Below are 13,355 nucleotides of genomic sequence, written 5' to 3' on the forward strand. Positions count from 1 at the left end.
AACTTAAAAGAGCCCTGGCATCACAAAATGCATGCTGCAGCCACAGACACGAGTCTGGCATCCTGCTGCTGACCGAAACTCCGGCAGGGGAGGCCTGGACAATAGGTTTCCTGTCACAGGGAGGTGTCACCACCTCCCAGACAGGCTTTAGTGTATTGGGGCTGGGTGGGTGCACTCTGAGAGTGCTTTGAAGTCCTGCACTGGGAGCACCTTTGTTGTCCCTATGCATAGTCCAACTCAAACCGGTTCAGGGGCTATCGTTGAGAAAGTCTTCGGGGGACCCACTAGCCAACGGGCAAGGGATCGCGAAGACGCCGCCACAGGAAAAGTTTCACAGGAGCCCACGGTCACTCGGGACGAGGTAGGCTGCTGATTTTTGGAACAAGACCTGCTGGGGACTTGGGCCAAAAATGGTCCTAAGCACAAGTTCGTAGAACGTTGTTTAGGGTTTGCACTCGAAATCAGTGCACGGTTCCCAGGTATTGCAGTTCCTCATCACTCGTGGGGTCCAGATGCCACAGCTTCGCTGGGAACTCAAAATGGCCGTCGAGAGGTCAGGAAATTCGCTTCTGGGGCCGCAGGGACTTCGGACTCCGGCGGGAGCGGTGAAGTTTGCAACCGTTGATTGAGGTTATAGGTGCCTGCCAAGCAGGGGAGTCACTCCTTGACTCCAAGGGAGATTCTTCAGTCTTCCAGAGATAGTGGAACGTCGAAGGGCCAGGATTCTTCTTTGTAGAGCGTCGTCCAGGGTAATCTGAATTGCATTGGCAATGCTTGCTATCTTATAGTGAAGATAGGGAGGGACTAGCTCTATGACCACTCCTCTAGGAGAGTCAGGGTAGTGGGTGGTTACACCCACTTCCCTTTGTCCAGTTTCGCGCCAGAGCAGGGGCTGGTAGCCCCTGAACCGGTTTGAGCTGGCATATGCACAGAGGAGCCTACTGCTCCCCCAGTGCAGGACTTCAAAGCACTCTAAGAGTGCACCCACCCAGCTCCAATACACTAAATCCTGTCTGGGGGGTGGTGACACCTCCCTGTGACAGGATGCCTTTTGTTGGGCTTCCTCCACTGCGAGTTTCGGTCAGCAGCAGGAGGGCAGCCCAGTGTCTGTGCTGGTAGCATCCATTTTGTGATGCCAGGGCTCTTGGAGATTTCTACCGTTTAGTACAGTGGGTACATGTCATCCCCTCTAGAAGGGTGGGATCATACTCCCACACCAGTTACTGGTGTGGGGGTATGATTCCAAGTTGTTTGACACCAAACACTACATGTTTTGATGCAGTCATTCCAAAGTTAGCATTTACCGCGAGGTTATAATGCACTTAAGAGTATATGGTTTAACCGCATCCAGACACAGTAGCAGAGAATAGACTCTGCCAGCTGCAGAGGGGTCCTGCTCATGCAGAAGCACCCCCTCACATAGTAAACCAAGCACCCCGCACTCAGGATTGTTAGGGCCTGCAAGAGGGGTGGCTGATCGGTTTATATGTGTGTGTATGGTGAGATATAGGAACCTATACCTCAGTGAGGAGTGCTAACACTACCTCACACAGGCTGCAGTAGCAGGCCTGTGGTGTCAGATTGAGAGTGCTTCCCAGGGGTGGCACAATACATGCTGCAGCCCCTGGTAGGCCTGTGAAGTACCAATGCCCTAGATACCTAAGGAACCATATACTAGGGGCCATAAGGTACCACAGTATCCAATCACTAGTGCATCAAATATGCACACCAAGTTGTTTAGAGAGATCAGTGAGACTGGGCCCTGATTAGCAGGGACCCAGCCAGACTATAGCCAGAAACCAGTGTATACATCAGAAAAAAATTGGGGGCAACATAAGTGCAGATCCTACTCTCCTACATTGACCCGCCAAGTCTTTGCACTTTCCCTAATATTCGTTAGAAAGGAGTTGGAATAGTATATCTAACCTACCCGCAATGTATGCCTTTTTCCCCACATATGTTAGAGTGGCGTTAGAATAGTAAATCTGAACCCACCACAAATGGATGCCCTTCCCCCAATGTTTGTTTGACTGCTGTTAGAGTAGTAAATCTGAACATGCCTTAAGTCCCAAATGTATGACCTTTCCCCAACATTTGTTGGACTGGAGTTAGAATAGTAATTGTGCCCTATTTGCCATGGCGCAAACAGGGACAATTGGTCCAGTACATATTGTGCGCTCTGAAGCACGGTGTTCACAAGAGCAATTGTGAAAATTAGTCATTTTTGCTTCTTATCTTTTATCATGTGACAGCGATCCAAAACAGAAATAGAGTCGACGTTTCAACACCGAGGGACATAATTTGGACAAGGTCTTCATCAGGATTTAGGTGATAGAAACTAGCGCTCTCTGCTGGACAGATCAGGGACAAATCAGTACCTTTGTCATCCATAGATTAGCTACGGTATTGAAAGTAGTGTGAATGATCATTACATAGAGAGGATGAATCAAACTCTCAGTGCCGCAGCTAAATCTGAGGCTCGGTCTTGTATGTGGTGCCGCAATTGCTCTTGCTAACAATAGAGATTTTTTTGTGTTTTGTTTTGTGCACATAGCAAGAATGAGGACGTCCTACCCATAATCCAGTGGTCTGGTTTCCCACAGACATGAGTCTGTAGTGAATATCAAGAGGTTGTGAGGCACAAAGGGTCTGAAATAGTTTTTCATTGCTGTTCAGAGACAGGATTTAAGGGAGTGGGGGAGTGGGGAGGGGCATGAGGGTCCATTGTACTTTGCGGTAGCATAATGCTGCCCCTTTTCTCAATGTTGCAGATCCACTGGCCTGCGCAGCCACTCCGCCAAAACGAGTGCAGGTTGGCGGGTAAAGGACGGGAGGTGAGTATCATGCGAAGAAGGAGAAGTGTTAGGAACCACTCGAGTGTGCTAGGAGTGAAAGATGGTGAGCTAGGGGTGTAGGGAACCATTCCACCATGCAAAGACAAGGTGGTGGGCTCCTGTCAGGTGACCTAGGACTGATGTGTGGCATGGGAGGCATGGCAGAGCTTGTGTGTGTGAAGTGCTTTTTTAAGGCCAGAATTTTATGGTATGAGGGGGTAGGATGAGAGCGTATGAGGTAAGAACGCATGCGTTACAACGCAAATGCCATCACCCCGCATAACCTTCCCACACATTTTTTACAACAAATTTGCCTTTACCATGAATGTCTTTAAAACGAATTTCATTGTAAAAGCATGAATGTTAAAGGCATATGTGTGGTAAAGGTTTTCCCTGACTCATGCCCTGAACCCTAAAACCGTTCCCTAGCGCACTCACCCCCCCATGCCCAGCCCTTTTAAAAAATACCCCTCCCCTGAACCCTAAAAGCAAGCCCCAGCACGACCCCCATACCCCAGCCATTGTAAAAACTATCCCTCCCCTGAACCCTAAAAGTGGCCCCCAGTGCAACCCCCAGCCCTTGTGAAAACTACTCCTCCCCTGAGCCCTAAAAGCAGACCTCTGCGTGACCCCCAGCCCATTTTATAAATACCCCTCCCCTGAGCCCTAAAAGCAGACACCCAGTGCGCCTCCACTGGCCCCCAGCCCTTCTAAAAAAAAAAAAGACTCCTGCCTTGAGCCCTAAAAGTGGCCCCCAGAGTGACACCCCGGCCCCCTTTCCTTGTACAAACTGGCCCTACCCTGAGCCCAAAAAGCAGACCACTGCATGACTCCCCCAGCCCTTTTTAAAAATTCCTGTTTTCAGTTTCTATTTTTGTTCAATTCTGGTGGGGTTTTTTCAGCATTTTCAAGGACTAAAAAAACAGTGGTTACCCATTTTCGTGCCATTAAAAACAACAGAAACAGTGTTTTTCTGGTGTTTATGGGACATTTTGCTTTTATTATTGATTTCTGCACTGATAATGCATGGTATATAGACAGTGTACGTACTGTGTATATGAGGTCCAAATACATTTTTACAAATCAACCCTATTGTACACTATACAGTACTATACAATACTTCTTCAGTGAGTCTTTGGTCATGTTGTCCGCTCTTTCCTTCCCATGTGACAAACAATATCACTCCAATCTTTGTGGAACTTGGTTAGAACTTTTTGCAGCAGCGTTCCAAGTGACACTGCGTTCCATGTTTTCCAAAAGTCTGGTGTCCTGTTTTCACCACTAACACTCTTTCACATATAACTGCCACTACACTTTGCATTGAATGTTTAAAGCCTGGGGTGTCTGGCAATGCACCTACTATCAATACTGACTCGCTAGAAAAGGGAACTGATGTTTCAAGGGGTTTTACCCATTCTCTGTGGGTACATGTGGTGGTACATATTGGGAAAGATTCTTATGAAACCAGATATTTTGCCTATCAGTGAAAGAATCTAACGTAGCTAAAATAACAAATATGATTTTGATATTTCCTGATTCTCTATAGCTTATAAATTAATTAAACAAGACCTAAAAACATGCTTCTAAACCCTGCATCTTTACACCAAAGACCACAAAACTGAAAAAAGCAAAAGGAAGAAGAAACAATATTTTGGTGACATCCCTAAACAACAAACCTCAAGCAGAATAATGTGATCCCAGTCTTACTTGCTGCTAACTTGGATGACAAAGTTGCATTGTATTGGCCCCTTCATTAAGAAATAAAAATGGCCCTTTTGCTCTTCTCTTTCTTTCTTTGAATAGCATTTAGTTTGTGGTTGTGCAAGTGTTTTTTCAGTGTTTATATGTTTACACTGGTGAGGGCTAATTCTCTTCTGGTGGGGTTTTATCAGGTATTCTAAGTTTAAACCAAGAACAGGATAGCCTAACAATACCCCTTCCCTGTCGAGAGCCCCCCCAAAAAGCAGACCCCAGTGCAACTCCTCTCCGGCCCATCTAAAAAAAATACCCCTCCCCTGTCCTTAGCCCTAAAAGTGGCCTCCAGGGTGAATCCCCCCCCCCCCCGGTCCCCAGACCTTGTAAAATCTACCCTTCCCCTGAGTTCTAAAAGTGGACTCCTGCGTGTCCCCCCTGGGCCCCAGCTCTTGTAACAATGACCCCTCCCCTGAGCCCTAAACGCGGACCCCTGTGTGACTCCCCGGGTCCCAACCCTTTTTAAAAATACCCACCACCAGCACAAAACCCTAGCACCATAGCCCCCCCCCCGCCTCAGGCCCAATCCCCCTTACCACTCCATGACAACCAGGCAGCTCCTCTGAGGCATGGGGCATGTCATAAAGAGGAAGTATAAAAGGTCTTTCTGTTTCCTCTAACGATGGTGATAGCCTTCACCACCCTTACCACACATATGCCCTTACCACCAGTACCACACACATACCTTTACATACATACCTTTACAACGGAATTAGTTGTAAAGGCACGCGTGGTAAAGGCATATGCGTAGTAAAAAATGCACGGTAAAGGCTATGCTTGGTAAAGGCTATGCGTGGGAAAGGCTATGCGTGGTAACGGTGCATGTGTTGTAACGCATGTGTGTTAAAGGCTATGCGTGGTAACAGTGCATGTGTTCTAACGCATGTGTGTTAAAGGCTATGCGTGGTAACAGCCGCGTTGTAATGGCTGTTTTCCCACCTGGTTACATAAGAGGGATGAATCTAAAATGCACCACAGTGTTTGCTATGTTAATGGGTTGTGTGAAGGTTTGTGAAGTTGCAGGTTTGTCAGTGATTACTGTGTGTGGGAGGCTTGCCAGCGACGGCCCGAGTGTTTAAGGCGGTTGCTTGTGCAAGCAGCATGATGATGGTGCAGGCTCCCTGCTCATGAACCCAGGTGTTTCTATTCCTCACAGGGTGAATGTTTCAACTACATCCGGTTAATCGAGCCTTTGAACCGCACTCACCTGTTCACCTGTGGGACTGGAGCCTACCACCCCGTCTGCACTCTCATCAACCGCGGCTGGAGGTCAGAGGTAAGTGATCACTTGTATGGGGCCAGGTAGGTGAACCCCTGGCCTGCAGCAGGACCTGGGATCCATAGGTAAGGAAGGCAGAGGCCTCACATCTGAGGGTAAATCACCTCTCTCTGGAAAAGTTGGATGAGGAAAAATAGATGCCGGTCCCCAAATATGACCACTAGTGTTCCTCCCGCTCCACCAGACCCTCTCTCGAGCCCTTCTCTCTGTGTCATGATGCACTCACCGTTTGTGCAAGTAACTGCAGTGACATGCTGAATGATAGTTTGAATAGTCTGAGCAGAGTCACTCCATGTGTACAGCCATCCAATGGTGCACAGAGTTGGCCTAACTCTTACCAGATCACGGTAACTCTCACCAGATCACGGTAACACTCAGCAGATCACGGTAACTATCACCAGATCATGGTAACTCTCACCAGATCACGGTAACTCTCACCAGATCATGGTAACTCTCACCAGATCACGGTAAAACTCACCAGATCACGGTAACTCTCACCAGATCACGGTAAATGATAGAGACAGTGGACTTGCTTCTGACCAGGTTAGCATAAATCACCGCATATCTGACCCTCCCCATCTCGTAAGGCTCTCACCAGAGGAAGGTGAACCGCACAGATACAGGCGGAATCTTTCACCAGAGGGCGATAAATGGGGCAGAAAGCGGCATTGACTTTCTTCTCTCTTCCACAGGAATACCTGTTCCGCATGGTCCCGGGAACACTGGAGTCAGGGAAAGGGAAATGTCCATATGACCCAAAGCAGGACAACATGGCGGCTCTGATCAGTGAGTGGGGGCGTGGTCTTTTGTGGGTGTCTGAGGGAGTCCGGAGCCCTCTTTGCTGTGTTAGGGTCTCCGGAGCCCTCTTCAGTGTGTGAGGGTCTCCAGAGCCCTATTCAGTGTGTGAGGGTGTGTGAAGCCCTCTTTGGTGTGTGAGGGTCTCCGGAGCTCTATTCAGTGTGTGGGAGTGTGTGAAGCCCTCTTTGGTGTGTGAGGGTCTCCGGAGCTCTATTCAGTGTGTGGGAGTGTGTGAAGCCCTCTTTGGTGTGTGAGGGTCTCCGGAGCTCTATTCAGTGTGTGGGAGTGTGTGAAGCCCTCTTTGGTATGTGAGGGTCTCCGGAGCTCTATTCAGTGTGTAAGGGTGTGTGGAGCCCTCTTTGGTGTGTGAGGGTGTCTGGAGCCCTCTTCAGTGTGTGAGGGTGTCAGGAGCCCTCTTTGGTGTGTGAGGGTGTCCGGAGCCCTCTTGAGTGTGTGAGTGTGTCTGGAGCCCTCTTGGTTGTGTGAGGGTGTCCAAAGCCCTCTTCAGTGTGTGAGGGTGTCCGGAGCCCTCTTTGGTGTGTGAGGGTGTCCGGAGCCCTCTTCAGTGTGTGAGGGTCTCTAGAGCCCTATTCAGTGTGTGATGGTGTCTGGAGCCCTCTTTGGTGTATGAGGGTCTCCAGAGCCCTATTCAGTGTGTGAGGGTGTGTGGAGCCCTCTTGCTTGTGTGAGGGTGTCCGGAGCCCTTTTCAGTGTGTGAGGGTGTCCTGAGCCCTCTTTGGTGTGTGAGGGTGTCCGGAGCCCTCTTTGGTGTGTGAGGGTGTCTGGAGCCCTATTCAGTGTGTGAGGGTGTGTGGAGCCCTCTTCAGTGTGTGAGGGTGTCCGGAGCCCTCTTCAGTGTGTGAGGGTGTCCGGAGCCCTATTCAGTGTGTGAGGGTGTGTGGAGCCCTATTCAGTGTGTGAGGGTGTGTGAAGCCCTACTGGGTGTGTGAGGGTGTCCGGAGCCCTCTTCAGTGTGTGAGGGTGTCCGGAGCCCTCTTTGGTGTGTGAGGATGTCCGGAGCCCTATTCAGTGTGTGAGGGTGTGTGGAGCCCTCTTCAGTGTGTGAGGGTGTCCGGAGCCCTCTTTGGTGTGTGAGGGTATTTGAGGGTGTCTGGTGGTGCAGTGTGAGACTCTCAATGGAGTGGTGTAGTTCAAGGTCAAAGTGTTGCACAATGCTCTGGCATATAACATCTTTGGGCTCAGAAGTAAGGGTCGCCTCTTGCATGAAGGAGCTGCAGAGATGAGTAGAGGGGTAGTAGAGGGGTAGTCACACACTCTGTGGGAGCTTCTCCTGCTTCAGACTCTCACCCACACCCACTGCCCCTGTCGACTGCATTCCTTGGGCACCAGGACTGGTGGCACACTGCCCCCTGCAGGTCATTGGGTCACGTTCTCCAGGTCCCCCTAGAATCACAGGGTTTGGCTATCTGACCCCCTGGGACTCAGTCAATGTGCTAACCCGAATCAGAAATCCAGCTGGACTGCAACCATCCACAACCCACGAGCAATGCTTGCCTAAGAAGTGTTTCTAGTAATAATCAGTCCCATAAGACATGCTTAGGAGCAATAAGTGGACACCCAAACCCTCTTTCGTAAAGGAATACCAAACTGAAAGAGCATTAGGAAACAGAATCTGTTTTTAATTTTTACATTTTTAAATCCTAACCGAATGCACATGACATGAATTATAACCACACAGAAAATATACAGTGAGAGTAACATGAAAGGTTCTTAGGTGGTGATTGCATTTTACTGTCCTAGCACCCTCTTGGTGCTGTCTCTAGGCGCTATGTTAGCTCCAGCAGATTCGTAAATAACCTGCCCGATTCCGAGTTCGTCGACCTTTTTTTCAGACCCATAGGTCCTTATCGTTTAGTGTGGACTGCTTGTCCCATGACCGTGGCGTGAAGCTCCTCTAACCTGCGGTCTGATATGTGACTTGTTATATAGGGTTTGTTCAAAGAACCTTTTGAAAATTGTTAACATAAACACCAAAGAGGGTTTAGCCAGGGAGCTTGTCGAACAGTATTAAAGTTAGGAATAAGCATCGGGCGCCAAAGCGCTCCTGCAGTCACTAACTTTCCAGAAACTCTGATTAGCAGCGGCTAGTGATTGATGCTCGAATAAAAATGTTTCACGATCGAGAATGTATTTGGATTTGATTCATTCTCGCCGTTCCGTGTCACATGGGCAAATTGATGACTATGCCAGGTTCATGCATTTGATAAAAGCACAATCATTCACCTCTCATTGGTTTGAAAAGCATGCACTCCCACGTTCTTGGCACTAGAAAGACACAATCTTTATAACAATTTCCTGGAAGGGAAGCCACTGTGAAATAGGGTGGACTGGGGCAGCTAGTGCCGACGTGGCCTCGTCCCAGGCATACGGGAGGAAAAATAACCCCAGAGACCTCCACCTGGCCCAAATATGACTCCAGATACCTCCACCTGGCCCATATATGACTCCAGAGACCTCCGCTTGGCCCAAAAATGACCCCAGAGACCTCCACCTGGACACATATATGACTCCAGAGACCTCCACCTGGACACATATATGACTCCAGAGACCTCCACCTGGACACATGCATGACCCCAGAGACCTCCACCTGGCCCATGCATGACCCCAGAGACCTCCACCTGGCCCATGCATGACCCCAGAGACCTCCACCTGAACACATATATGACCCCAGAGACCTCCACCTGGCCCCTACATGACTCCAGAGACCTCCATCTGGCCCTTACATGACTTCAGAGACCTCCATCTGGCCCCTACATGATTCCAGAGACCTCCACCTGGCCCCTACGTGACACCAGAGACCTCCACCTGGCCCCTACGTGACCCCAGAGACCTCCACCTGGCACCTACGTGACCCCTGAGACCTCCACCTGCCCCTACATGACTCCAGAGTCCTCCACCTGGCCCTACATGACCCCAGAGACATCAGAGACCTCCACCTGGCCCTACATGACCCCAGAGACCTCCACCTGGCCCCTGCATCACCCCGGAGACCTCCACCCGGCCCCTACGTGATTCCAGAGACCTTCACCTGCCACTACATGACCCAAGAGACCTCCACCTGGCCCTACACGAATCCAGAGACCTCCACCTGGCCCCTACATGACTCCAGAGACCTCCACCTGGCCCCTACATGACTCCAGAGACCTCCACCTGGCCCATAAATGACCCCAGAGACCTCCATCTGGCCCTTACATGACTCCAGAGACCTCCATATCATCCCTTCATGACTCCAGAGACCTCCACCTGGCCCTTACATGACCCCAGAGACCTCCACCTGGCCCATAAATGATCCCAGAGACCTCCACCTGGCCCCTACGTGACCCCTGAGACCTCCACCTGGCCCCTACGTGACCCCTGAGACCTCCACCTGCCCCCTACATGACTCCAGAGACCTCCACCTGGCCCTACTTGACCCCAGAGACCTCCACCTCGCCCATACATGACCTCGGAGACCTCCACCTGGCCCATACATGACTTCAGAGACCTCCACCTGGCCCTACAGTACTCCAGATACCCCCACCTGGCCCTTCATGACTCCAGAGACCTCCACCTGGCCCCTAAATTACCCAAGAGACCTCCACCTGGCCCCTACATCACTCCAGAGACCTCCACCGTGCCCATATGACTTCAGAGACCTCCACCTGGCCCATACATGACTTCAGAGACCTCCACCTGGCCCATACATGACTTCAGAGACCTCCACCTGGCCCTACATGACTCCAGAGACATTCACCTGGCCCCTATATGACTCCTGAGACCTCCACCTGGCCCCTAGATGACCTTAGAGACCTTCACGTGCCCATACATGACTCCAGAGACCTCCACCTGGCCCTACATGACTCCAGAGACATTCACCTGGCCCCTATATGACTCCTGAGACCTCCACCTGGCCCATACATGACTCCAGAGACCTCCACCTGGCCCATAAATGACCCCAGAGACCTCCACCTGACCCTTCATGAATCCAGAGACCTCCGCCTGGCCATACATGACTCCATAGACGTTCACCTGGCCCTACATGACTCCAGATTCCTTCACCTGGCTCCTACATGACTCCAGAGACCTCCATCTGGCCCCTACGTGACTCCAGAGACCTCCATCTTTCCCCTATGTGACCCCAGAGTCCTTATCGTGGCTCATACATGACCCCAGAGACCTCCTCCTGGCCCATAAATGACTCCAGAGACCATCAACTGGCCCCTACATGATCCCAAAGACCTTTACCTGGTCCCACATGACTCCAGAGACCTTCACCTGGCACATACATGAATCCATAGACCTCCATCTAGCCCCTACATAACTCCAGAGACCTCCAGCTGGCCCCTACGTGACTCCAGAAACCTCCAGCTGGCCCCTACGTGTCTCCAGAGACCTCCACCTGGCCCTTCATGACTCCAGAGACCTTCACCTGGCCCCTACGTGACCCCAGAGACCTCCACCTGCCCATACATGACTCCAGAGACCTCCACCTGGCCCCTACATGAATCCAGAAACCTCCACCTGGCCCCTACGTGACCCCAGATACCTCCACTTGCCCATACATGACTCCAGAGACCTCCACCTGCCCATACATGACTCCAGAGACCTCCACCTGCCCCCTAAATGACTCCAGAGACCTCCACCTGGCCCTACATGACCCCAGAGACCTCCACCTGACCCTACATGACCCCAGAGACCTCCACCTGGCCCCTGCATCACCCCGGAGACCTCCACCCGGCCCCTACGTGACTCCAGAGACATTCACCTGCCACTACATGACCCCAGAGACCTCCACCTGGCCCTACATTAATCCAGAGACCTCCACCTGGCCCCTACGTGACTCAAGAGACCTCCACCAGGCCCCTACTTGTCTCCAGAGACCTCTACCTGGCCCTACATGACCCCAGAGACCTCCACCTGGCCATACAAGACCTCCGAGACCTCCACCTGGCCCATACATGACTTCAGAGACCTCCATGTGGCCCTACAGGACCTGGCCCTACATCACTCCAGAGACCTCCACCTGGCCAACACATGACTTCAGAGACCTCCACCTGGCCCTACAGTACTCCAGATACCCCCACCTGGCCCTACATGACTCCAGAGACCTCCACCTGGCCCCTAAATTACCCAAGAGACCTCCACCTGGCCCCTACATCACTCCAGAGACCTCCACCCGGCCCCTACGTGACTCCAGAGACATTCACCTGCCACTACATGACCCCAGAGACCTCCACCTGGCCCTACATTAATCCAGAGACCTCCACCTGGCCCCTACGTGACTCAAGAGACCTCCACCAGGCCCCTACTTGTCTCCAGAGACCTCTACCTGGCCCTACATGACCCCAGAGACCTCCACCTGGCCATACAAGACCTCCGAGACCTCCACCTGGCCCATACATGACTTCAGAGACCTCCATGTGGCCCTACAGGACCTGGCCCTACATCACTCCAGAGACCTCCACCTGGCCCACACATGACTTCAGAGACCTCCACCTGGCCCTACAGTACTCCAGATACCCCCACCTGGCCCTACATGACTCCAGAGACCTCCACCTGGCCCCTAAATTACCCAAGAGACCTCCACCTGGCCCCTACATCACTCCAGAGACCTCCACCTTGCCCATATATGACTTCAGAGACCTCCACCTGGCCCATACATGACTTCAGAGACCTCCACCTGGCCCTACATGACTCCAGAGACATTCACCTGGCCCCTATATGACTCCTGAGACCTCCACCTGGCCCCTAGATGACCTTAGAGACCTTCACGTGCCCATACATGACTCCAGAGACCTCCACCTGGCCCATACACGACTCCAAAGACCTCCACCTGGCTCATACCAGACTCCAAAGACCTCCACCTGGCCCATACATGACCCAGAGACCTCCACCTGGCCCCTACATGACTTCAGAGGCCTCCACCTGGCCCCTACATGAACCCAGAGATCTCCACCTGGCCCATACATGACTCCAGAGACCTCCACCTGGCCCATAAATGACCCCAGAGACCTCCACCTGACCCTTCATGAATCCAGAGACCTCCGCCTGGCCATACATGACTCCATAGACGTTCACCTGGCCCTACATGACTCCAGATTCCTTCACCTGGCTCCTACATGACTCCAGAGACCTCCATCTGGCCCCTACGTGACTCCAGAGACCTCCATCTTTCCCCTATGTGACCCCAGAGTCCTTATCGTGGCTCATACATGACCCCAGAGACCTCCTCCTGGCCCATAAATGACTCCAGAGACCATCAACTGGCCCCTACATGATCCCAAAGACCTTTACCTGGTCCCACATGACTCCAGAGACCTTCACCTGGCACATACATGAATCCATAGACCTCCATCTAGCCCCTACATGACTCCAGAGACCTCCAGCTGGCCCCTACGTGACTCCAGAAACCTCCAGCTGGCCCCTACGTGTCTCCAGAGACCTCCACCTGGCCCTTCATGACTCCAGAGACCTTCACCTGGCCCCTACGTGACCCCAGAGACCTCCACCTGCCCATACATGACTCCAGAGACCTCCACCTGGCCCCTACATGAATCCAGAAACCTCCACCTGGCCCCTACGTGACCCCAGATACCTCCACCTGCCCATACATGACTCCAGAGACCTCCACCTGCCCCCTAAATGACTCCAGAGACCTCCACCTGGCCCTACATGACCCCAAAGACCTCCAC

The 13,355-nt window shown here is 51.9% G+C and overlaps 1 protein-coding gene across 1 annotated transcript in view; it reads left to right on the forward strand.

Moving 5' to 3' along the window:
• Positions 1–13,355, forward strand: part of LOC146797188 (semaphorin-3F-like) — a 670,875-nt gene that overhangs the window by 510,703 nt on the left and 146,817 nt on the right. Inside the window, exons 4-6 of the mRNA XM_085629898.1 lie at positions 2,772–2,834; positions 5,743–5,862; positions 6,558–6,651. Of these exons, the coding sequence (XP_085486024.1) occupies positions 2,772–2,834; positions 5,743–5,862; positions 6,558–6,651 (277 nt within the window). The remainder of the gene's footprint in view (positions 1–2,771; positions 2,835–5,742; positions 5,863–6,557; positions 6,652–13,355) is intronic.

This window comes from Triturus cristatus, chromosome 10, assembly GCF_964204655.1.
Source record: "Triturus cristatus chromosome 10, aTriCri1.1, whole genome shotgun sequence".
Lineage (NCBI taxonomy): Eukaryota > Metazoa > Chordata > Amphibia > Caudata > Salamandridae > Triturus > Triturus cristatus.